The 27,633-nt window shown below is 38.9% G+C and overlaps 1 protein-coding gene across 1 annotated transcript; it reads left to right on the forward strand.

The window, feature by feature from the left end:
• Nucleotides 1–6,741: 6,741 nt before the first annotated feature.
• Nucleotides 6,742–26,439, forward strand: LOC124869261 (ATP-sensitive inward rectifier potassium channel 10-like). Its single transcript, XM_047367016.1, has 6 exons — nucleotides 6,742–7,000; nucleotides 13,397–13,742; nucleotides 17,493–17,704; nucleotides 18,590–18,721; nucleotides 18,967–19,144; nucleotides 24,015–26,439. Exons 2-6 carry the CDS (start codon nucleotides 13,397–13,399, stop codon nucleotides 24,410–24,412), a joined length of 1,266 nt encoding a protein of 421 aa, XP_047222972.1. The 5' UTR covers nucleotides 6,742–7,000; the 3' UTR covers nucleotides 24,413–26,439.
• Nucleotides 26,440–27,633: the final 1,194 nt, after the last annotated feature.

Consider the following 27,633-nt stretch of genomic DNA (forward strand, 5'->3'; position numbering starts at 1 on the left):
TGCAGAATATTGCATTGTACATTGTACATTGTATATTGTATATTGTATACTGTAAATTCGTATATTCTGTACTGCAAAAACAGAACAAAAGAGCAAAGTGTACTGGAGTCAAATTCCTTGTTTGTATGTACGAACTTGGCAACAAAGCTGATTCTGATTCTGATTCTGAATCGCTTTGTTATACAAAATCATTTCTAATTAGAGCCTGACATTTACAAAGCTGTCACCAACATAGCAAACTATCTCTGACAATCACTCTGAGTTTTATTTGACAACATTTTGTCAAAGCACCTGAAATTTGGGTCCTAGTTTCTTTCTTCTTGTTAAAAGAAGATTAGGGTAGATTGTGAGTGTTTTTTTTCAAAATGGGTCGTATTTCTTAACAACATAGCAAAACAATTTCAGATAAAAATTAATATTTCCAGAAACAGAGCCACTAAAAAGTCAAAAAATGCCATTTGTAATCCATGAAATAACACATCAGTATTTGCATTAAGGGTGTGCTGCAGCACTGAGAGAATCTAACGTGAGTTGATGCATCAAGGTCTAAAAGCAATGCATGATAGTGATAAATCTTCCCTGTGCATGCAATGAATTCCTGTATGACAGCTTCATACCATCACCATCTCAGTAAAGCCTCCAGGCAATCAGGTCTGCGTCATAATGACACAGACCTGATTGCTTGGAGGCTTTTCTAATACTCATGCCATTTGTTTTCGTCGTGTCTCAGGACATCCAGTTTTAGTGCTATAGCCTCACAAAGGGAATGCTCCTCACTTGATCTCTTAGGTTATCTGCACATGGATGCCAGACATGATAATTTTCATTTCTTGTAGGAGAACCTGTTTTATGCAAAGTTTAAGGAGTGGTTGGATAAAAATAAATAGCACTCTTGATAGGCATGCTTTGGTCTGTTAGCTTGATTTTCTTTTTGATATGTTGTAATTTAACAAACACTTTTCAAAGGCCACTTATAGGAAAGGATAATCAATATTAGTTGACTATTTAATTGTTGTTATTTAATAATTATTATTACTATTTAATTATGTTGTTCTCAGATTAAGATCTAGAAATAAATGGAGGTTTTATTCAAATGTTTAAGATTCTATTCCTCTGAAAGGCTATTGTTTAAATCCTCATGCCAAACAGTATTAAAAGAAAAGTTTGAATTCAATTCAGTTTAACTGAATCTAGTTAATTTTACACTGTCTTATTCAATTCACTTTAGTTACATTTGGTTAAAATCTACTTAATTCAGTTTAGTTTTTTATTTTCTAGTTTGAATAAATTCTGTTCAATTACATTAAATTCAGTTCCATTCGATTCATATAAACTCAGTATAATTCAGTTCAAATATATTCAATTCAGTTTAATTCAGTTTAGTTAATTTCAATTTCAGTTTAATTCAATTAAAATAAAAACATTTTTAAATCAGGTACACCTGGCTGCCTTTTAGGAGGTTTCCTGGAGACATCTTACTGAACAGAGATCCAGTGGTTAAATAGATGAAAACTGATTGATCCTTGGATCAAGAAAACTCAGTTCTATTGTATAAATTTTTTAAGGTTTAGAGTTTTATTACACTTAAATATAGTTTTATCCATACTTAGTCATACTTATTTTCTCTAATTTCACTGCACTAGAAACCTGAAACGTCTATTTCAGGAAATGTTGTGAATGAGTTTCTACTCTCAGGTCCACCAATTTTTATTTTTTAATGTTTAATGCTTATCATTTTAATTATTCATTTTTATTCTCTTTAATTATTTGTGTTCATTGATTATTTAATTACCTTTATGCCACTCTAATGGACTTTTCCTGTTATGTTTCCTTTTCTTTTTTTCATGTACAGCACTTTAAATTGTCTTGCTACTGAAATGTGCTATTAAAATAAACTCGCCTTGCCTGATTAGGTTAATTTCAAAAAAAGAAAGAAGAAAACAACTCAAGACTTGAATGTAGAAGGTTTTTTGTAGGCACACCCATCCATTAACTAAACCATAAGCTATTTTAGCATCACACTAAACTTTTATCTTAAAATAATAACTTTAACAAACGTTGTTTTTTTGGCCAAAACAGAGAGGTCTCAGCTCAGAGACAAATGCAAAGACAAAGTCCTTCTGTTAGAAAATAATAAATTGATGTCTGCTTCCATCTAGTGATCAAACCTGAACACAACAAAATAAATGTTTAGGGGCTGCAGTTTGCCAGTATTGCTGAAAACTACAATGATTTTGGATAAACTGTCATTGGCAATGTCATTTTCGCAGCAATTTTTAATGTTCAACCAAAAATAATATATGCTGTCCCAAACTGTATATCTGGACAAATGTTTACATTACCTAATTTCATCCGAGATATCAATAAACACAACAGATCTTGTGTAAATGCAAACATTATGAGTCTGTGATTATTAAAGATTTGAAGCAAGTCCACACAACTCTTTATGACCTGATGCCATTGCTTTTACCTCCGCTGGCCAACTTAAATCAGCACAGGAAGGAAGCAAAACGGGAAATTAATATGCAGGAGGGAGGACAGAAGGTGCTGGGTGAAAGGCTGGAGAGAGGCAGAGAAAGGAGTTTCAAGGCAAGAATAAAACGGAGGTAACACCATCACCAGCGCCATTTAGAGCCAAAAGCACTGGCTGACCCCAGCAAACCCAAACACACACACACACACACACACACACACACACACACACACACACACACACACACACAGTGTGAGTCCGCTTTCCTTTCCCATCATGAACAGAAGATGTGGTAAATATCTGATTCTTTTTCAGGCCTCATGATAAAACCATACAGTTCACACAACCACTTGAAAACATGATCACATGAGAGCACATCACAAATAATGTGTCATGTTGGGTTTTTTAAGCATCATTACTTCTGATCAAATGACATCCAACCTAAGCTCAGAAAATAAAAAAAGGAAAACAAAACACCCACAATATGACACCGTTAGGATTAGAATCAGTTCTGTTGGCCAAGTTTGTACACACAAACAAGGAGTCTGACTTCAGTTCAACTTTGCTCTGAATGTAGACATTTTAGGTATAAATATATATTTTTTCTTTTAAGTATTTACCCATACAGTATTTTTACAAATGGCTGAATAAAAGCACATATGAATAGTATTGGTCTGGGAACTATGTAACTGTTACATCATCAGAAAGACAGCCGGGGGGGATGGTTGGGGGTGGTTGGGTCTGACTCTGTTTGTGGTTGGTATTTGCAAATAGCGCTGATCTGAAGATGAAAATCTGTCCAATTTGTGTCCAGGATGTGTGTGGTCTGCGAAGATGTTAGCTGCCCTTTCCCTGACCTTAGAACCTGTATAAGTCCTAGATGGAGGGAAGGTCAGCCCTAATGATCCTCTCTGCAGACCTGACTGTTTGTTGATGTCTGTCCTGTTGTGTGGATGAGCCAAACCACAGAGATGGATGTACACAGGAAACACATAATAATGACAGTGTAGAAGATGACTAGCAGCTCCTGTGGAAGATACAGATACAGTTTAAGCTGGAGTGTCTTAAATCAACACTGAGAACAATTATTTCCAAATTGAAGGGCTCAATGGAAAATACAATCTATCTGGAACCATAGAAAATCCACATATAACTTGCCCAATTTTTTTTCTTTGCAGTCTGTGGTTTTCATTTATTCCTGCTCAGGACTGAGAGGTGCTCGGGTGAAAAGTAAAAGACGCACACTAGTTAAGTGGCCCATTTAGTTAGAAAAGCAGGTTACTACATAAGACTAACCTTGAAATGTAATGCAGAAATGTAGGTCCACTGAAAGTATACCTGTGTAAAATATCATTTTAATTGCTCTTAATGTGATATTTAAATTTTCCAAGTTATTGAATTTGGGGTTTTTAACAGCTACAGTGATAATCATCAAAATGAACAGAAATAATCACTATATGAGTTCCAACAGAAATGCTTCAAGAAAAGTAACTTTTCTATGATAATCTCATTTATTTTATGAGGGGAAATCCCACACAAACACAGTTAGACCACGTAAACTCCACATAGAAAGACCCTGACAAGGATCCCAGTAACTTCTTACTGTCTTCTTGACATGTGTGGTTCTCAATAAGAAATATGCACTAATTTCAGTAAAATCGGTTCAATGGCTTGTCAGCAACAGGTTAAGAGGGTTTAGTCTGGTCCATTTAAAATATAAATTCTGTGGAAATCAACCACGACAGAAAGAAAACCGAAGCTACCTAAATGCATCAGTTTCTTGGGTAAACTGAGTTCAGCAACCGCACTGATTCTGACTCACAAAGATGAGTTGTAGGGCGGTTCAAATGTTACGCACAAGTAGATGCAGGTTTTTGTGCTCGTTTCCCCATAGCATGTAGTTTTCCTTCCAGAGTCCAGGTGGCGCCTTTTATTTTCTAACAAAAATTGTTAGAGTTTTAGAGGTATTTTTATGACAAAGCTTTTAGACTTCATGTTTGTTATCACCAGATGTTGTAACAGCATAGAGACCAAGCAACATCAGTCCTGCATGAATGGCTAAAAAGTCTGGAAAACTTTAAATATTGTTTCAATTGATAGTATTTTTTCTTGTGGTTCCATTTTCTAGAAGACATAGCGCTTCAACTGAATATATTACACATTTAACCGACAGAAACAGGTCATAATCTTAACTGAAATTCGCAGTGGTTTTGGATGTAGCCTTATTGTGTGTTTGTGCGGAGTTTCTAAGCTCACACAGTAACGCCCAACCACTTTGAGTTACTTCCTGTCATGAGGCTTCAGAGGGGGTGATGCTAACTGACTGAGGAAAAGTGATGTGTGTTTTCATACACATTGAACTTATCTTCACTTTGGCATGCTATTTGCTGTGACTAGCATTTGTACTCAGCCCCCTTTACTCTGACACTCCCAAATCTAATGTAGTGCCGGTAATTGGTCACCTGACAGTTAAATAGAGTCATTCTTTGTGTAATATGGTCTCAGTATACATACAGCTATTCTGTGAAGTCCTCAGAGATTCGTTAGAATCTGAAAACAGAATTATAGCACAATTGCAAACCTACCAAGATATGTATATCTTTTAAAAAGGCAAGGAAAGCATTTAACACAGAAGCAGAGGGAGACCAACTGTGAATTTGGAGGAGCTGCAGACACCCTCAGCTTCGGTTGGAGAATCTGTTAACAGGACCACTATGGCCGTTATTGAGGTGTGGCAAGATGAAAGCCAGTGTTTCATAAAAAACACAAGTTTGTTTGTTTGCTGTTTGCGACAAGCCATGTAGGGGACACAGCAAACAGGTGGAAGAAAGTGCTCTGGTGAAATGACACTTTTTGGACTTCCTGCAAAACACAATGGATTAAAACTAAGACTACACATCACTGTGAACACATCCTAACAGTAAAAGATGGCTGTGGTAACATCATATTGTAGATGGATAGATGGAGCTGAACACAGAGTAATCCTAGAGGAAAATTTGCTTGAGGCTGCAAAAGATTCACCTTCCAGCAAAACAATAACTCTAAAATTATGGCCAGATCTACAATGAAAAGCATATTCATGCGTTACAGCGGCCCATTCAAAGTCCAGGCCTAAATCCATCTGAAAATCGGTGGCAAAACTTGAAAATGGATGCTCAGACACTTTCCATCCAATCCGGCTGCTATTTAAAAAAAAAGAATAGCTAAAGCAATCTGTATATAATCTGTATATACTGTATATGCACAAAGCTAGTTAAGGCATTGTTCAAAGGATATACAACTGTAGACCAATTGTATCAAAAAGTGTCAGGGGGACTGAATCAAAATGCATCTCAACATTTTCAGGTTTTATTTGTAAAAAATACTGAAACACATAGATCATCTTCCTTCCCATCCACACTGAGCTTATTTGTGTTGGAGTATCCCATAGATCTCTAGTAGTATTAAATGGACTTGAGCAGTGAAAATGAACCATGTGCTATCAAGGCTGAAACACTTTCCATTTCCTCATTATACACCACAGTAGGTACAGAGTGGTTTAATGACGTAGAGTTAAATGTCTCGCCTGCACTTTGAACCATGAGGTGTCACAGAAACTCTTCACAGCTTTGACTAGGGGTTCTCATCTGCTACCCCATTTTCATTGAAATAATGCTTTGTCACCCTCTTCTGATGCAGAATGAGGTCTAGTATTCACCTCACGGCCGTCCCTCCTTTATGTGTTGAACCTTCACAGGACGCTCCGTACAGATGCTCTTGGACACAGCAAACGCCGGCCACAGAAAGGGTGAATAGAGACCTCTGTGGGTTGTCCAAAAGGGGTTTTGTGGGTCCATATTTGTGTATCAGCGGAAGTGTGTATGTGTTTTCTGCAGGAGTTTTTTGTTAGGGGGTTGTGTGTTGGCCTGTGCTCATGGGCATCCAATACATGTGCTTCTTTGCATGTGTGCAAGAAGTTTTGAGCAAACTGTAAGACACTTTGAAGTTAACTATAATTGTATTCACTTCATTAAAAGTGTAAATGAACTCTGCAGAGGTATACTTAATTGGTAAAAACCCATTCTTCCCTGACAGTGATGTACAGTATGGGCAGTACAGTCCATTTGATATCTTCGGACTGAATTGGCTCAGCATGGAACGATGATCAGCTATTGCGGCAATTACACAGGACACAATCCTTACACAAGAGGAATTCAGGAGTGTGAGAGAGAGGGACTGTGAGGGAAAGAGGGAAACAGAGAGAGGGAGGCCTTTTATAAAAGCCAAGTCCTGCCACTTTGGGAAGAAATTGCGAGCAGTGAGACGAGCTTCGGGTCCGAAACGGGAACCCAACGAGCCAATGAGGCCCCATAATTCTGCACAAGTGGTGTGCAGTATCGTGGGACACAGGCTGCAGAATTAGAATCCAGATTGTGACCTGTGAGCATGCGTATGACAACAGAGAAGACATGTAGAGCAAAAGGCTGACGTTCTGGGCTCCAAAATCCTCTCTGCAGTGACAATTAGCTTACAGTCTGCTCTGAGAAGGTAAGAAAATTAATTTATCAGCATGGCGCAATAAAACTAAAGTGATAAATCAAGTGAGCGAAGAAGTCAAACTGATGTGATTCTCTTTTTTTTTCAGTTAAAAATATTCCATCATAATCTAATTAGATTATTTTGCATTCTTTTTTTATTTGACTCCTAGTAAAAGTTTCTAATATCAGTAATTTGGTATGTTAAACATACCAAATTACTGATATTAGAAAATTTTACTACTTTAATACTCTTTATTTTAATATTTGCATTTTGTTTGTGTTACTATAGAAAAAAAAACTATAAATCTGAACTATATTTGTTAGATTATAAAAGAAATGTAAAGTTCAAATGACACTTTTGCAGGAATTTGATGCAAAAGCAGGAAAACAAGTGGGATTATAAAGAGTAAATTGGATAATAAAACAGAAAAAAGACACTGTTTTCTTTACAATGGCAGAACTGTTAGACGCTGGTGGTATAAATTTCAATACTAAGAAGTGAACTGAGCCAAGTTGAAAATGTTCCTCCACTGTACTTGGCTGCAGAGTCAGCAGCTTAGAATAAGGAACAGTGAGATACACCCTTTACATAAAACACAAGAGAACCATTGGACACTAAATGAGATTGAAAAATCCATAAAAAATAACAGAGACAATACCAGAAATAATAAAGAAATAAAGTGGTTAAGACTCACAACATATCAGCTAAACCTTGCCATTTTTATGCTTGGTTTCTTAACATACTCAGAAAGTTTTTTTTATATTAAAGCTGTATCAGTTGTGCACAGAAATGAAGCCGAGAAACGTAACATTTAAAGTGAATAATAAAGATTTTACACCCCTGTGCAGCTTTATTTTTCCTGTCACTAAATCAGGAAGGTGATCCAGCCCGGAAAATAATTATTGAAAAAAATCAATCTTTATCTCATATTTATGAATTGACAAAAAATTCACATCTGATAATGATAATAAACTAAGTAATTCAAACACCGTTAGACATTAAAACAAATTATTTCATGAAGGACGTAATGTGTAACACAAGTCAAATGGAAATTGTTTTGAAATTGATAAAAGACTTAATTGAAAAGGTTTTGTTTGTAAAAAGCAACTTTAGGACGTATTCTGTATAGAGAAACTAATTCTATATAGTACATGAATTGATGCATTTTGACCCATTCTTCCACACAAATGGTCTTCAAATTTTGAAGGTTCAAGGGGCATCATCTATAGACTGATTTTCAGCTCTTTTGATTGATTTATTAACTGGATTCAACTCTGGTTATTGTCTGGATCATTATTGCAACTTTAATTTCTTTCTGTGAAACCAACTCAGAAATTCCTTGTTTTGGATCATTGTCTTGATGAAAAAAAATCACCTTTGTTTCATCTTGTGATTGCTGTCAAGAATGTCCCAGCACATTTCTCCATTCATCGTTCCTTCAATAAAAAATCATGGACAGTACCATTTCTGATCCAAACTGGGTGCTTGCAGTGACATCTAAAGAGTTTAAATCAGGTCACATCTGTCTTGATAGCTTTCTACCAGTAGTTCACAGGCTTGTCCAAATATTCTGGAGCAAACTTTGAGAAAGTTTCAAAAAGCTTTTTCTTCAGCAGTGGAGTCTTGCATAGTGAGCATTCATTGAGTCCATGAACCTGCTAATTCCATGTCTTTCTAAAGCTCTCTTTAAGTGGCTCTTAAAATACTTCCGATTATTATCTGTCAGAGATAGTTTGGGGAGCACCCGGTGACTGCTGGTTTATAATAAAAGTATGCTCTTTCTTTCTAGATTATGGTCCAAACTGTACATTGTAGACATCTGTAACCAATGCCATTGGTATGTCTTATAAACGTACGGTAGCAAAGATCTTAGCAGGATTCTTTGATTTTACTGATCATAAGACGGTTCGGGTGAGACACCTTGGAAAGAGAATCCTTTTTATAGGTCAACAATTAGGACTCAACCAGCTAATATTAATTTGCACCGATAGGGAGCACAATTCCTCTCTAAATACAGACAGATTTCAGAAATGTTCTTGGCTATCTATGCCCTTTTGCTGCTAAATTTTCTTCATGTACTCAATACTTATTCCCTGTGTCACTGCACTGTATAACACATAACTTAATTTATTGGCTAACTTGTTTTGATTTTTTGTAACTTAATTTATTGGCTAACTTGTTTTGATTTTGTGTCTGTATGGATAACTTTGATTGTAACCTCCATCTGGAGTGGATTTCAAATCTATAGCTAAATTAAAAATATATTTACTGGTGTGTTCAATGCTTAGTTTCCTCACTCCACATGTTGTTTTGCTCCAGCTTGTGATTCACAGGAAGTGGGAGGGTGTAGATCTACAGGGGTTAGAAAGGTAAAATATTTTATATGCAAAGTGAGGTTTTTGGGGCTTTTGTAATGCAGTATTTATGTGAATCAAGAAAGGTAAAGGTGATATGACAACACGCTGATGGGGAAAAGAAAGGAAACAAGAAGTGGGTGTGTGTGGGTTTGTGTGTGTGCAGAAACAGAGATCGAGACAGATTACTCCACAGCCCAGAATATTAATGAGGGCTTTTGTCACAGATCTTTTTCTCCTTCTCTTCCTTTCTAAAGCTCTCTCACTCTCTTTCACACATGCACACACCTTTAAAGGTTCCTCACACTAACCTTCAACAACCTCCTACACCATCCCAAACCAAAATTGAGTGATTTTCCACCTTAGGTAAAACCCCTACAATCTGACTAAAATGACACTCTTTCTGCTAAAAAACAAACAAACAAACAAACCAAAAGAAAAGGACTTCCCACTGTAACATATGCAAAAGAAAAAAGGTTTAATGCGTGCAGTTTCTTTCCCTCCACACACGTCCACACACACGGACACAAAGTCGTTTCTGTGAATGGGATCTTTTGTGTCTTTTATCTCAGCTCCCAACAAAGCATTCCTGTGTACACAGAAGAGAGGGAAGGAAGGGGAGAGAAAGAGGAGAGTAAGAAAAAGAAAGAAAAGAAGAGGGGAGGGAGATCAGGAAAACATCCCGCACTAAATTGTCTGACACACAGAAAGAAAGTTTTGATTCGTTTTCTTTTTTTCCATCTGAAGATGCAGTGTACAGTAAAGTTGCCATGGAAACCGGATACAGCCAGCTGGAGAGGTTGCTCCCATTTGCTCCCATTAACTCCATCAGTTATCTGATACACGGCTTAGGGTGGATTTAGTTTTTCTCCATGAACACGTAAGCACAGTGGTGAGTTGGAGCGACAAGTGAAAACTAGGTGAGGGTGACTCAGAGTTGACAGAGTGAGAAGTTTTCAATGCTGTCATTGTAATTATGAAGCTCAGTCTTACATAATCACAGCAGTGTGATGTAATTAAAAAGGATTGGTTATATAAGCCATGCCTGGGAATGTAAATTCACACTTTTATTAAGTGGATACTTGTTCTTGTGTGATAGTTGTCTGGGCAGCTACTTTACATATATGAAGAAAGTCGTCTTGCCCAGAAACAGGCAATTCATCCAATTTAAGATTTTTATAAGCAGAAAAGCTGACTACAAGCCAGGCTTAAATGACAGGAAGTACTTTTTATTTTTGTCTCCAAAGAACGTACTTTCCTCCACATTGTTGAAGACCTAAGCACTATTCCAAACACTATTGTTGGTATCTTCATCAGAGAGCTTCTCTTACTTGTTTAACCTAATTATTTTGAAAAGTTTGAGGCATCCACAATGCCCTCTACACTAACTGGCAACCCTGTCTTACAATAAATTCATATTTTCCAGCAGTGGCATAACCTCATACTGAAAATTTAGAAAATCCCAACATTATGCGTACATTTATTATGTGAAGAAAATGTTAGAAAAAAATATTGTCTTTCATGCAGTCATTGTACATTTGTACATCGTACAGTCATTACTATTTTGTGACAGTGACAGCTCCTGTTATCTTTACCTTTAAGGGTAGGTTTTGAGAATGTTTTTCTTTTTCTATAAATACAAATAAATTAAGCATAGAGTCAACACTGTTTTTTATTCTTACAGCACCATCGTAAAGTATAAAAAACATGTATAATGATTAAAATAGAAATATATTTTAAACAAATCAATATCAAGGGCCCACTTTTGGAGGTAGTAGTACAACATTGAGGATGGTCTCCAAAGAGTTTTATTTTCTTCTTGATCAGTACTTTTCTTTATCTCTAATTGTTAACTTTCTTATCTTTTTCACCTTTTAACATATTCTTTGTTAGAAGATTATAAAACTACCATCAGATTTGGGAAAACACTTTTGCTTTCCTTTAATGAAATTCAGTCGAAATGAAAATGTTTGTAATAATGTCTAAGTTTTTGAAGAAGTACCATTTCAAGAACCCATGAAAACACATGACAAAAACCTCCCACTCATATACTGTGAAACATTGTTGCTATATACTATTGAATTTCACCAAAAGTCTTGTGACTGAGAAGACTAACTGACAATGCACCGGGCAGAAAGTAGAAATTTTTGTTTGCATGAGGAAATCTCTGAAAGAGACATTGTAAAGGTACAGAAAAAGCTTAAAACTTCCAAAATCTCACTTTCACAGCTGTCTCCAGTTTCCACTAAGTAATCAACTCTTTGTCCACCTCAGTGTCTCCATCTGGAATTAACAGTAAGCTTTTTAACAAACCGTATCTAGGTAAAAGTCCGAGTTTTGCTCAAAGATTAGCACCTTAATTGACGCCTTCAGTTATCTCTTTTCTCCTTTGAGTCACAAATGAGACTCTGTGTGGCGCTCTGTTGGGTTGATGCACCTTCTTCTCCGTCTTTCACTTTTCTCTTCTTCTCATTATCTTACTCCTCTGAGGGTTATCCTCTTTTTAGGCCTCTGGGGGTTGTTGAATGTAGCTGAGCCTGTTAAAATGTGTGGAGGATACAGTAGCAGTCAGCGGGTGACAGGAGTGGATTACAGTCATGACTTTACAAGAATGAATAGCACTGAAAGCATATTACACTTCTGTTACTTTCTGTATTTTTTAACTTGACAACATTTTCTTTCAAACAATATGCAATATGTGTTTCTTAAATAACATAACGATCAAATTTTTACAGTAAACAAGTTGTGGCCAATAGTTGAAACAAGTACAAAATCCTAACAAAATCTGAGATTGACATCCAATAAAGCAAAGTACGATTTTGATCATTAATATTATTACTTTTTCTTGCATGTCATGAAAATGTTATAAGTGGGAGTGTCTAAGTTGTACAATAAAATTGGAGCCCAGACCGCCATGAGACTGTGGAGATGTAAAACCCTCCCAGTACCTCAGTGATGCATCCACACCCCAAGGTTCTGCATGACTGTTAGTGTGATAGAGTGGGCAGAGGGAGGTGTTCGGGGATGGAGATGGAAGGTCTGGGGGGCACAGTGCTTTCCCAATAGGAACCCTGTCAGGATCTGCCAGTTTTGGCTTTGTTTTGGTTTTGCGGTGAAGTGCTTTTTCCTGATGTTGGAAATTCTTAGTTTGGTTATAGTTTCTGTCATTTATTCTTTCTGCCTTCTTCTTCCTATTCTTTAAGTCCACCCACTCACTGATTTATTTATGTCCTTCTGTTTGTCTGTGTTCTATCTTTCCTTCACTCGTGTCCCTTAGTAGTTCCTCCCCTTGTCCTTAGAACCCCTTCAGTTATTGTTTACTCAGAAGTTTGTTTCCCTTTAGATTAGTGGTTCTCCCCAGCTTTGCTTGTGGTAGAGTTCCCTCCCGTATTAGTTCTTTATATTTATCTTGTCCTCCTCTGTTTATTTATTCTAGTATAGTTCTCTGTGTTAGTCCCTGATGTTGCAGTTCCTTTTTGGGAATTAGTTGTATTTGATTATTTGTTCCTGCTAGATGTTCCACATTATCGGAAGAAGATCTTCTTCCTCTGATGGTATCATGTGATACTAGCTGCAGATAAGCATCAAATTCAGAAGAAAACAGAGCAGTTTCCCTCCATAAGAGCATCCGGTTGAGAAAAGGTTTTAGTAATTTCCAAAACTAACATTTGCAGTAATCACCTACTTTCTGTGTGAAGATAATAAATGTGTGGATTTTCATGACTTCAAAAATGAAACAAAACTTGATGTAATTTTTTTAATAATATGTTCTGTGAATTCCATAATATTACAATTTTTAAAAGGATTGCTTTCTTTGCTATTATTTTGAGGATACATTTGTTGTAGGGAAGTTACCAAATGAACTACCGAAACCTACAGTCATTGTGGGAAGTTTGTGGTTTCATCTAAGTTTAATAATAAGCCAGCATGCTTGACAGAGGAGAAGCTGTTTGCTATTAATGGTGCTATTACTGTTTTTCAAAACTGTTTAAGAAGACATAAAAGTGAACAAAGCAACTTCAACTGCCTTTTTCTGTTTGTTTTATGTCAGATGACCTCTGCGACGCCACCCTGTTCTCGTAGCTCATCTCCACACAAGGTCTGCCACTCCCAGACGCAAACTGATGTTCTGAAGCCATTGCTGGGAGGTGGTGCATCTGCCAGCAGTGCGACCTTGAGGAAGAGGAGGCGCATACTGTCCAAAGATGGCCGTAGCAACATGCGCATCGGGCATGTCAGCGGGAGGAATGCCCTCTATATGCGTGACCTTTGGACAACGTTTCTTGAAATGCCATGGCGCTACAAGTTCTTCCTGTTCACAGCAACGTTTGCGGGGACCTGGTTTTTGTTCGGGGTTGTGTGGTACCTGGTGGCTTTGGTGCATGGAGACCTGCTGGGTAAGGGAGCAGAAGTTTGACAAAAACATGCCTTACTACAGTTTTACACTCCCCCCAGATCACCCATAAATCTAAGAATTTCCATTTCTATTTCATTTGAAGTCAAGATTCTGTCAAGAACTGACATCAGGGGTTATTCCACAGTATTGTGTCACTGTTTCTGAAATTTCTATGAAGTTTTCCTGCTTACTTCTCTTTGAAACCAAAACAGCATTTTTATTTCTTAGTTCAGTAAAGTCTCAGTCCAAACTTTGACTGAATCATCCAGTTCAGTTCAGTTTTTAGCAAAGTTCAGTCAGCAAAGTGGTTTGGTTTTCATAATGAGTCAGCGATAAGGAGTCAAGAATGTAACAAAAAAGAAACTACCTAAAACAGCTGTCAGCGAGCTTCAGAACAGACAGTGAGACCAGAGACTTGCCTACAGCTTGTCTGTGGATATAAATATACATCATTTATATGATCAATGTATTCCTGACGTATTGTTAACCAGAATCCACATGTTTTAGTCACAATTTTAACAACAAATATGCAATACACAATGAAGTTTAACCATACACATTTGGGCAGTGGTGTGCACAGACATTTTGGGGGGCAGGTGCTCAAGTGGAAAAAATGGGGGCACTTTGTGTGATACGTGCAGCCGTCGGCCACCTTCGTACTGTTAGATTTATTACGCGCAAAGCTTGAACAGCATGTATACGTGTTAGTAAGCACCCATAAAACAAGCTGTCCTGTGGGATCTACGGACCACCCAGGAAAAAGAATTTAACTTAAAACAAGGATGCATTTTAAGTGCATTTTACAAAACTCTTAAGATTAATAAAGCAACAATATTATCATAGATTGATTAAAAGCTGAATTAATGACTCACAACCAGCCTTTAACCTGAACTTTCCAAGTCAAATTTTAAACTTACATTACCCTTAATTATTTGTCTTTTTACACACTGAACACAATGTGTTTGTCTTGACTATATAATTCTGTACTTTTATCACAAAGTATCTTCTGCACCATTTAACTTTATGTTGTAGCAAAGCAGGTTACCCTGCCAAATTTACCGGGTAGGTCACACTAAATGAGTTATCTTCAGAAATCTGAATAACCAGTGACTATTCTACAACGTTAATCAACTATACCCAGTAAAAGAGTTATAAAATCTTTATAGTGAAAATGAAACCGACAGCAGAGAATATTGTCATAAGGAGAATCATCTATACTTCTGGATGTAGCCAGTGTGATTTATGAGCAGACATGATTTTTAGAGAGTTAAGATTAATGAGATTAAGTCCTGAGAACTGATAACAAGATGTCTGCTATTTACACATTAAAATACTCTGATCACATCATCATTTTTACACACACAGAAATGACAATTTAGCCTACATGCCCCACATTTACTGAACTTCATTGAGGTGATTTTTAGTAGTGTATGAATTGTAATGTTACCCATGCTCATTTGGCCTTATTTGTATTTAAATTAGATATTTACCTGTATTTTCAATAAAGAAACATGAAGCAAACAGAAGTCATCAGGGGACCATAATCTGGGGGGATTACAAAAAACATGGAGCACTGGTATTATGGGCCTATAAATTCTGAAATGTTACCACCTGGTGTCTATCTGTGCACGACCCTGCATTTGGGTTCATTACAATCATATTTTATTCCCATTGGATTTTAAGCAAACAGTCTCTTTATTTTTAATGATATAACACAGGGATAGAGACAGATTATTAACCAAAACATTCTGAATTAACACAAGAATTAAACGTGTATTAGCATGTTAAAGAAGTATTTGATCTCACACGAAACATGACTTAGAACTTGGTTGCATAAGCTTTATTGGCACTCACAGCAGTAAGCTGTTTCTTACAGCTGGTCTCCAGGTCTGGAGTTCAGCTCAGTAGGGATCTTGGACATCCGCTCTTTACAGAATCTCTTCAAATCCTTTAATTTTCATGGCTGCCGAGTGGTGACTCAAAGCTTTGCCTCTCTTCACTGAACTGAAGTGTAGACTGACTAAGCCACTTCATGACCTCAGTGTGCTTTGTTTTTAGTTATTTTTTGGAGTCTTGCTGATATGTTTTTATTTGTGCTGAGGGACTCATAAATGACCCATTTTCAGCATTTTGCCTGAGGGGAAAAAGGATTTTATTCAAGATTTCTATGGTACTCGATGTACTAAAGTTGCCCTCTAACCTTAGCAGAAAACCAGACCCAAAGCATAATGCTTCTAGGTCTGTGTGGTTTACTATGGGGGTGGTCCTGTTTGTTCCCTATTCTACATTTTGTTCCTTTAAATAAACAGTCTAGGTCTGCTTTGTATTTAATCAATAAGTCACACTCAATTCACAATCCCATCCTACCCTTTCAGCTCATAGTCATTTTTGTGATACCAGTGGGTCAACTCCCCACCCCCCCCCAATGGTTGGTTGCAATTGGTGCCAATCGCACAGAAAATAATGACACATTTCTTTCAGAAATCAAGGAAAAAATACCAATTAAAAAATATCCCCTGGGCCTAAGATGATAAGGATAAGCAAAGTAAGGTGTAGGAGGTTCAATCAGAGGGGGAATTTTTGATGAACCAGATTAAAAATGTAAGAAGATCAGTTTTTGCTGAGCTGAGACTAAATCCCCCACACATCAACATAAAGACAAGAGAGGTAGAGAGTAGAGCAGTAGCTCTCATCAGAGAGAGAGGAACTGAGTCGCAGATTCAAATATACGGTTAGAAATGAACTATGTCACAGCATGGCTAAAAATATTTTTGACGGAAAATCACCTCACAGCCCGACAATGCTTTTAAGAGACAGTTCATTAAACAACAACACGGTCATGATTTACATAAAATTCCCACCAAAGTTTGAACATTTCTCAATTTTTTTGCATCACTGATTTCATAATTAATTTTTCTGATGAGAAAAGATGTGATTCAGATTTTATAAAACCTCCCCTAACACGTTATGACTAATTTAATGTGTTAGTTTTGGCCTGAAGTTGTGTGCTGAAGCTGCGACCTGCAGCACTCTAATGCTGTTTTTGTCCTTTTTTAGTCATGAATATTTCATACAGGCCTTGAGGATTTTGGTGTCACAGTTTTTTTTTTCTTGTTGAAACCTCAGTGTTTTTGCAACAGTTTATTTGCAAAGCAGCAAATGTGAAACAAAATAGTGCGAACAGCATTGTTCATAGCAAAAGCATACTACAGATAGGTGCGAAAGGTTAAACATGTATAAGTGAGATAGTTATTGAACAACAGTGTAAGGTTTGTTAATGAAAACAGGATGTTGCCGCAATGTGTGAAGCTGAACATCTGTTGAGCGTGCATCTTGTGAGCTTATAGTTTGATTCCTATCTATTTGTGCTAATTTCTGTTTGATCAACAACATAACTCAAGTCAGGTAAGTTAACTTTTACATGAATGATGAAATCATTAGACGTGAAAACATATGCTGCAGCCCTGCACGCCTGCACACATTCTTCTGAAGATTAACTGACACTTATAAAGGTTGTTAGTTCTATTCCCTTTAACACATAAGTGCACATAACATATAAGCATAATTAAAATACGTTATAGACATAAAAGGAACAATTTTTTCTTTAAAAAATAGAAAACACCGACCCCTCTTCCTCTCATGACTCATGTTTCCACTGTTAGCGGTGATAAGAACCCTTCAGAAAATGCCGGCATAAAAAAAACAACCGTTGTGATGAATTCTTGTTTTCTGTCATGATGTGCTCTTTCAGAGTTTGATCCGCCATCCAACCACACACCCTGTGTGATGCAGATGCAGACCCTCACAGCAGCCTTCCTGTTCTCTCTGGAATCCCAGACCACCATTGGTTATGGTTTCCGATGCATCACAGAGGAATGTCCTGCTGCAATAATCCTCCTCATCCTCCAGCTGGTCATCACCATGCTATTGGAAATCTTCATCACCGGCACTTTTCTGGCCAAGGTTAGAAACTAAATAGAGAGAAATGGGGAATATAGAAAAAATTTGTCCATGCCAGTGGGTTCTTTAGCCTCGATAATCCAACCCTTACAGTTAACAAACAGCTTTAATGTATAGTTCAAACGTATTCATACACCTTGAACATTTCCACATTTTGTAAACCCTTGCCCCAGTCTCAAGTCTTTTCTAGGCTCTTGGTTTTCTTTGCATTTAGCTCAATCCATTTTCCCAGCAAGTCTGGGTAGCTTTTATGTCACTACTGAAGAAAAATATTCACATGTTTCAACATGGGGTGTGTTCAGGTTGATGTGGAGTGTTAATTTTTGCCATATAGTGTTTTGCATGTAGGTCACATATTTAAACTTTGGTGTCATCTGAACAGAGCATGTTCCTCCATATGTTTGCTGTGTCCCTAATTGTTGTCATACGTGTGTAAAAACATCAGAATTAGAACCAGCTTTATTGGCCAGCATTGTGTTGGCCAATAAAGCATACAGAAAGAATACAGCATCCAGAAATTAAGTATAAATACATAAACTTTAGAAGAAATAAAATGGATAAAAGGAACAATATGTACTTTTCTGTGTATGTACAGCCAGTTGTTTACATAAGAAAAAAAAAAGAAAGGCAGGTTATGGTACTGCAAATTTGCTTATTTTGTTTCACATCAGAGTAGCTGACTACTGAGGCTGTAAGGTGTGTATTTTCATCAAAGAGACAGCTTGGAGGAAGAAACTGTCTCTGTGGTGGCTGTTTTTTGCAAACAGTGCTCTGTAGCGCAGACCAGAAGGTTAAATTGTAAACAGGATGTGTGGTGTGCAAGTCCTCCATAAACATAAATGAGTAAAAATACCTGAAAAAAATCTAAACTGAGCTTTTCCTGACCAGATTGCACGGCCAAAGAAGCGAAGTGAGACGGTAAAGTTCAGCCAACATGCTGTGGTATCAACCCAAGAAGGCCAACCATGCCTGATGATCAGGGTGGCCAACATGCGCAAGAGTCTCCTTCTCGGATGCCAGGTAGGTTCATATGCAGAATGGACACATAAGACTCTTCAGTGAAACTGCAAAAAAGAAGTCATGGACTAAAATTCAGTTGGACAACTGCTGGATTTATTAATGGCATGAATTTATCATGGAATTGGTTTAATAAATTTCCAGTTTGCCATTTTCTAACACAAATTCCCAACCAGAGTTGTGTTTTTTTTCTTTGCAATGTTTCAAAGTGAGAATCACTGAGCCATAACAAATACCATTCCATATAGGTGACCGGGAAACTCTTGCAAACGTCTCTCACAAAGGAAGGCGAAACAGTTCATATAGATCAGAGAAACGTGCCCTTTCAGGTGGACACTTCCAGCGACAGTCCCTTCCTCATCCTTCCTCTCACCTTCTACCACATCATCGATGACAACAGCCCTTTGAGAGCCTGGGCTGCCAAGGGTAAGTTCAGGGCAAGAATTGACTAATTTCTTGGTATTATTAAATGCTGAGGATGTTTTTTACTTGTTGAGTCTTTTAAAAGCAACACTCCTAGAAACAGGTTGCCAAAACCCATTTTATAAATAGGCTGTTTAGAAACCAGAACTGAGAGAGGAAAAGTGTACCAGTCTGAAAAGCTAAATTCACCATATAACTAGTCAAAACGAGAACACACACAAAAGAAAAAACACAAAATAATGCTTTTAAAAAAAAAAAAAAGAGTATATTGTTGCAGTCTGCAACTAAATTTTAAAAGAAATGCGTAAAAAACTGTATAATTTCCTTCTGTACTTTGTAACATGTCTTTTCTTTTGCACAACAACAAACAAATACATGTTTTACCCTTTTCTTGGAAAAGGGTAAAACATGTATTTTGGTTGAACAACATGTATTTTTGGTTATTGTCCATGTATTGCATACACTAATTGCACAGAGTTCTTTGGGAAGGGGCTAGGTAGTTCAAGAATATTTTTGCAGAAAATTGTCTGCCTCAGTTTAATGGGGAATCTTTGTGGGTGACTGTGGCTCAGTAGGAAGAGTAGGAAGAGTCGTCTTCCTACTCTTTTGGTTGTGGGTTCGATTCCAGCTTCCTCTTGCCATATGTCGATGTGCCCCTGGGCAAGGCACTTAACCTCAAGTTGACTACCGATCTGTGTATTGGTGTATGAATGTGTGAGCGTTAGTGAGTGCGATTGGGTGAATGTGGCTCTAGTGTAAAGTGCTTTGAGCAGTCTGTATGACTGGAAAATCGCTATATAAGTTCAGTCCATTTACCAGTTGTCTGCATAAACACATTATTACCAAACTCTCATTCTTGTCACAACAAAGGTAAAACACATTTTCAACAAAGAAAACCTTTCATGGTTTTCTTTTTAAAAGGCAGAAGTTGGGCAATGAACAAAAGAGGAACAAAATAGCCTTCCTCTGGCGGTTAGTCCTGAAAGCAATGCAACTTCTCATCTGTGAATGTGCTTTAAATATTTCACATCACTCTTTATTTCCTTAACGTGCAAAGCATTGCAGTAGAAGATCTTTCTATTTATGATAAAAGTATTTAAGGGAAAGCTATTAACATATTTTACATTTAACTTGCTATTCCTTAATCCAGTGTTAGTCCTGCATCTTGGTGATTCCTTGCACTCCCATTTTCATTTCAGAATCAGAATCAAAATCAGAATCAGAAAAGCTTTATTGCCAAGTACGTTTTTGGACATACAAGGAATTTGTTTTGGCGTAGTCGGTGCAATACAATACAAATTAAACAGTATAAACATATCTACAATATAATATAAATATATGTGCACAGTTTTAAGTGAGTGAGAGTAAATATAGAGCAGTATAAGATGCAAGAGCAATACAACAGTGCAGGTGATCATTGTGCTGAGCGTTAATGTAACGCATAGAGTTGCAGGTTACAAGTTTCCTGTCAGCAAAAAAGGGGGGGTGTGGGGGAAAGGTAGAGTGTCAGGGTGGTTTCCGGGCTTTGTTAACCAGGCTGGTGGCAGATGGGAAAAAACTGTTCTTGTGGCGTGAGGTTTTGGTCCGGATGGACCGCAGCCTCCTGCCAGAGGGGAGAGTCTCAAAGAGTCTGTGACCGGGGTGGGAGGGATCAGCCAGAATCTTCCCTGCCCGCTTCAGGGTCCTGGAGGTGTACAGTTCCTGGAGCGACAGTAGACTGCAGCCAATCACCTTCTCAGCAGACCGAATGACACGCTGCAGCCTGCCCTTATCCTTGGCTGTAGCAGCGGCGTACCAGATGGTGATGGAGGAGGTGAGGATGGACTCAATGATGGCTGTGTAGAAGTGCACCATCATAGTCTTTGGCAGGTTGAATTTCTTCAGCTGCCGCAGGAAGAACATCCTCTGCTGGGCTTTCTTGATGAGGGAGCTGATGTTCGGCTCCCACTTGAGATCCTGGGAGATGATGGTTCCCAGGAAGCGGAAAGATTCCACAGTGTCAATTGTGGAGTCACAGAGGGTGATGGGGGCAGGTGGGGCTGGGTTCTGCCTGAAGTCCACAACCATCTCTACTGTCTTTAGAGCGTTGAGCTCAAGGTTGTTCTGGCTGCACCAGTCCAACAGATGGTCCACCGCCCATCTGTACGCAGACTCGTCACCATCAGAGATGAGTCCGATCAGGGTGGTGTCGTCCGCAAACTTCAGAAGCTTGACAGACTGGTGACTGGAGGTGCAGCTGTTGGTGTACAAGGAGAAGAGCAGAGGAGAGAGAACACAGCCTTGGGGGGAACCGGTGCTGATGGTCAGGGAGTTAGAGACGTGCTTCCCCAGCCTCACGCGCTGCTTCCTGTCAGACAGGAAGTCAGTGATCCACCTGCAGGTGGAGTCGGGCACACTCAGCTGGGAGAGCTTCTCCTGTAGCAGAGCTGGGACGATGGTGTTGAAGGCAGAGCTGAAATCCACAAACAGGATCCTGGCGTAGATTCCTGTGGAGTCCAGGTGCCGGAGGATGAAGTGAAGGGCTAGGTTGACTGCATCGTCTACAGACCTGTTGGCTCTGTAGGCAAACTGCAGGGGGTCCAGGAGGGGGTCGGTGATGTCTTTTAGGTGTGAGAGCACAAGGCGCTCAAAGGACTTCATCACCACAGAGGTCATGGCGACGGGTCTGAAGTCATTAAGCCCTGTGGTCCTTGGCTTCTTGGGGACAGGGACGATGGTGGAGGACTTGAAGCAGGCTGGCACATGACATGTCTCCAGTGAGGTGTTAAAAATGTCTGTGAAGACTGGAGACAGCTGATCAGCGCAGTGCTTCAGGCTGGCTGGTGAGACAGAATCCAGACCAGCAGCTTTCCGGGGGTTCTGTCTCCTGAAGAGTTTGTTGACGTCCCTCTCCTGGATGGAAAGAGCCGTCCTCGGCGTGGGTAGGGGGCTGGTGGGGGGGGAACTTCAAGGTGGGGGTTGGAGGTGCCAAGGCCCCTCTTGAGGTTGGGGAGGTGGGGGTGGTGGATTGTGGCTGCAGCTGTTGGGGGGCGTCGTGGGGGATGGTTGCAGGACTGTCCCTTTGTCTTTCAAAGCGGCAGTAGAACTCGTTCAGGTCGTTGGCGAGGCGTCGGTCGTTGATGGAGTGGGGGGCTTTCGGCTTGTAGTTGGTGATTTGCTTGAGCCCTTTCCAGACAGACGCAGAGTCGTTGGCTGAGAACTGGTTTTGGAGCTTCTCAGAGTACAGTCGTTTGGCCTCTTTCACTGCCTTGCCAAACTTGTACTTTGCCTCTCTGTATATGTCTTTGTCCCCACTCCTGAAGGCCTTTTCCTTATCCAGTCTTAACCTTCTGAGTTTAGCTGTGAACCAGGGTTTGTCGTTGTTGTAACTCACCCTGGTGCATGATGGTACACAGCTGTCCTCACAGAAGCTGATGTAGGAAGTCACAGCCTCTGTGTACTCGTCCAGACTGTTGGTAGTAGTCCTGAACACATCCCAGTCTGTACAGCCTAAACACGCCTGGAGATTCTCCACAGCCTCACTGCTCCACTTCCTTGTCGTCCTCACAACAGGTTTGCAGAGCTTTAGTTTCTGCCTGTATGCAGGAATCAGGTGGACCATGATGTGGTCGGATTGGCCCAGTGCAGCACGTGGGACGGCGTGATAAGCGTCTCTGATGGTGGTGTAACAGTGATCCAGAATGTTGTCCTCTCTGGTCGGACATTTAATAAACTGTCTATATTTGGGGAGTTCGTGGGTCAGATTACCTTTGTTAAAGTCACCAATGACGATTACTAAGGAGTCCGGGTTGGTCCGCTCCACACTCAGTATCTGGTCGGCGCATGCGCTGTGCGACCTGCACGTTAGCTTGCGGCGGGATGTAAACACCGACCAGGATGAACGAAGCGAACTCACGGGGGGAATAGAAAGACTTACAGTTTATGATGAAGGCTTCCAGGTCTGGAGAACAGTGCTGCTGAATCACTGTCACGTCGTTGCACCAACCACTGTTGAGGTAAAAACAGATTCCTCCACCTTTCGCTTTGCCGGAGAGTTCCGTGTCTCTGTCCGCTCTGTAGAGCTGGAATCCTGCCAGCTGCAGCGCAGAGTCCGGTATTAATCCACACAGCCACGTCTCCGTGAAGCACAAAACTGCCGATGAATAAAAGTCCCTGTTTTTCCCCAACAGCAGTTGTAGTTCCTCAATTTTGTTGGGAAGTGAGCGCACGTTAGAGAGAAATATTCCAGGTAACGGTGTTCGTAGTCCACGCTGGCGAAGTCGTACCAGCACCCCACCCCGTTTCCCTCTCTTCCGGCGTTTCACCACGTGAACAAGGTGAGCGGAACCTTTGACCAGAATGTCCAAAAATTCCAGAGCAGTAGGCAGAAAAGTGGGAAATAACTCCTCTGGTGTAGCAGCCCTGATGTTCATGAGTTCTTCTCTGGTGAGATAGCTCCGGGTACCATCACAGAAGACCGTTTTAAAGCAAAAAACAAAACAAAACAATGCGCAAAAACACGCCGAGGCGACCATCTGCGGCGCCATCTTGCATATCATCCATTTGCTTCCTTATCCATGCCTTTCTATAGTCGCTGAATCCTTGCAGGGATTGAGGAGTTAGTGATCATCTCCAGGGGTGAATGGGCAAGAGGCAGTGTAGATCATGGACAGGTGATAAATCCATCACAGGACAATATAAAAACAAATAGCCATGTATGGACACACTAAAATGCAAAGGCAATTTAGAATAGGTCATGGACCTAGTATTCATGTCTTTGGACTGTGCAGTATCTAGATAAAAATCCATAATTTCTTGAGATTAATGTTAGAATTTCTTCCTTCGTCTTGCTTTTGTCTTCTTAGAGCTTACTCTATTATTTTTCCTCCATTAGGTGGTGGCTGGACGGATCCAGAGCTGGCTGACTTTGAACTGCTGGTGATCATGAGTGCCACAATAGAGCCAACTTCTGCCACCTGCCAGGTCCGCACCTCCTACCTGCCAGACGAGATCCTCTGGGGTTACGAGTTCCCCCCATTAGTCTCTCTCTCTCAGTCAGGCAAATATGTAGCGGACTTTGCCTTCTTTGACAAAGTGGCAAAGACCAAGACGACCCCCATCTTTAAATCGTCTAGTTCACAACACGAATACCAGAGCAACGGAGGTGGACCCATGTCTGAGGTGACAGACCCAGAGAAGATCCGTCTGGAGCAGAGCTACAGGGAGCTGCGAGGCGAGGAGCAAACCCGAGTCAGAGATGGCCATTTAAGTGTTCGCATCAGCAACGTATGAACAGCTACACTGGCTAAAGCTGGAATATTTTGTTGCAAAGCAACACTAGAGATTGTGAAGCTTAGAGTACATACGTAAGACATGAAAAAGACTGTTTTGAATTATATGACTCATGCCATACAAGTATGGTACTGAATTTTGTGAACAAATATTTGCTAAAGCTGCCGTCACACCTAACCTCATTTTGTCACGTATGATCTAAAAAAACATTTTACAAGCGTCTAATGGGGGAAGAAAATAGGTGCATTTCATTAAGCAACGAGTCCTTCATCATTCAGTCCAGTTTGGGCTGAACGATGTAACATCTACAGAGTTCTATTTGTGTAAGGATAGAGGAACACATTTTTTGCCAAGTCATAATTGTTTTTTCTTTTCCATACATAATGATGGTCTGACCATCTTGGGCTTTGAACACTTCTCTCATTGTCCAGTTTAAGGAATGTCACTGTCTCACATTTTCTCCTATTATTGATGACTGTTTATTACTGTGACATAGAACATTTATAATGTTTCTTGTATCTTTCTCGTGACAAATACTCTTTTAAAACCTTTTACCCAAAAAGACTGAATGTGGAAATTGACTGAAAAAGTGCTTCGACAAAGGTTTCATTTAAGGTTGTGCACACTTTCCTTTTTCAGTAAAATAATAACATATGTTACTTTAAAAGTGGAAAAAGTTCTGATATGATTTATCTTGGTGAAATTTTTATACGTCACAAAAACCTGGCTTTTTGACAGGGGTGAACAGAATTTTAGTGTTCACTCTACTTAAAAACACACATGTTTAAATGGCAATGAAATACAAGGTTTACAGATACGCTACAGTGTGACATGGGTGTTAGATCATACATACTTTTACATGAAAGCAACTGTCTGTGTATTGAGATAACAAAACGATGATTCACATAAAAGCCCATGTACCTGATGTATAATGTAAAGACCTATTTAAAACGAAGATAAAGAAAGGTCGGAAACTTATTCTGGTTTCTTTAGGTGATTACCAGTACACTAAATCACACATTACCTTGTGAGAGACTTACCCAAAAGTAAGACAGTCTATGTGTGTATTTTTAAAAACTTGACAAACAGAAGTAAGGGAGACGAGGTGACAATAAAACACCCACTAATTTCAAATAAAGTTTTTCCTCCAGTGTTTATGTAAATATGTGATAATATTGTAGACTTCAGACGTTCTCTTGAGCACACAGGCAGAAAGTCAGATGACTTTAAGTCATATCTATGGTGACGAAAAATAGCAGCAGGCTCACAAGACACACCCTCAACTTCCTCCCAAACATCTAAAAATGTTACAATTTCCTGTTGCAAACTATGCAGTGGAAACTGTGCTCAAGTAATCTTTCATATCAACTTTAGAGTTTCTCAAGATGCTTTGTGTACTGTATTATTAGTGCTGCATATAATTCCTTCATTACACTAGAAGTATGAGAGCTGTTTCTGAATCAAATGAAAATTGTAGCACTTTATTAATGTACATGATGTTTATTAGCACCTTCAGAAGATTAGTTGACCATTGGTAAAACCTTATTCAAGTCCACTGAAAACACTCGAAATTTACATTGATTGACTTTGAGACAGATAATATTAATTTAAAAAGATACTCACAAAAACTGCAGTTTCAATGTGAGTGATATGGGCAAATCAAGAAATCATATTTGTGCCTTTAACGGTGAAGAAAGTCTGATTTTTGTAAGAATTAGACACAACCAGTGCAGTCAAATGACTTTGGACTTACCAATTCTGTGAAATAAAAACAAAATACCTTTTATCAAAGCTCCTTCAATCGATCAGTCTTTACATATAAAATATGAAGGTAACTGAACAAAAAAGGGCTGAGACACTGAAATGTAAACATTGGATCTTGGGAATGACTAATCAAGCAAAGATTGCTGTGAGCGAAATAAGAAGTGGAAAAAAAAAGAGGTGTGTTGTATTTTTGTTTAGTTATCTGAATTGCAGAGGTAATTCCTTAACAACTGATCTAATAAAGCATATTATTACAGATTGTATTTTGGCTTATGTCTTTTGGTGTAATTTAATCAAAACTGAGTTCCCAGTTTGTTTCAAATTTTTCCAAACCCCAATGATTTTCCATGATGTAATATATAAAAAAAGATGAGCGTAAACATGAAAAGTGAGGACATAATGTATCTAAAATTGTGATGCATTTTGACCAGGATGAGTATATTAAAAGGCGATTTTCATCATAACATTGTAAGTTTCAGTTCAATTCAGTAGCAGCAGTTTAGCCGATGACCCCTCTCTAGGAAGGTGTCACAGATAAACACAGAGCCTGGCCAGGTGTAGCTTCTAGAAAGATAAAAAAAAAACTGTGAGAAAACAAAGTTAAAAGCTAAAATAACAGCAAACAAAGGAGAATTGGAGAGTAGTAGGAAAATGTAGCAGAACAAGAGAAAGTGCTTATTATGTCCGCCAACAGCCTAAGCCTATAGCGTCATAACTACAGAGATTGTTCAGGATAACCTGAGCCATTCTCACTGTAAGCCTTATGAAAAAGAAAGTTTTAGGCCTAGTCTTAAAAGTAGACAGGGTGTCTGCCTCACGGACCAAAACTGGGAGCTGGTTCCACATGAGAGGAGCCTGATAACTAAAGGATCTGCCTCCCATTCTACTTCTAGAGACTCTAGGAACCACCAGTAAACCTGCAGTCTGAGAACGAAGTGCTCTGTTAGGAACATATGAAACAATCAAATCTCTGATGTATGATGGATCTAGATCATTAAGGGCTTTATATGTGAGGAGGAGAATTTTAAATTCTATTCTGGATTTAACAGGGAGCCAGTGAAGAGAAGCTGAAACTGGAGAAATGTGATATTTTTTTGTAATTTTCATTAGAACTCTTGCTGCAGTGTTTAGGATCAGGTAAAGGCTTTTAACTGCATTTTGTGGACATCCTAACAGTAAAAAATTACAACATTTCCAGCCATGAAATAACAAATGCATGGACTAGTTTTTCGGCATCAGGATATTTCTTATTTTGGCAATATTTCAGAGGTGAAAGGAGGAAATCCTAAAAACCTGTTAAATATGGGATTTAATTGACATGTCCTGGTTAAAGATAACACCAAGGTTCCTTACTTTATTATGGAGGCCAATGTATTGCCATTCAGTTTAAGTGACTGACTAAGCGGTTTCTTTTTCAACTACTCTGGTGCAAAGAGAACAATTTCTGTCTAGTCTGA

This window comes from Girardinichthys multiradiatus, chromosome 6, assembly GCF_021462225.1.
Source record: "Girardinichthys multiradiatus isolate DD_20200921_A chromosome 6, DD_fGirMul_XY1, whole genome shotgun sequence".
Classification (NCBI taxonomy): domain Eukaryota; kingdom Metazoa; phylum Chordata; class Actinopteri; order Cyprinodontiformes; family Goodeidae; genus Girardinichthys; species Girardinichthys multiradiatus.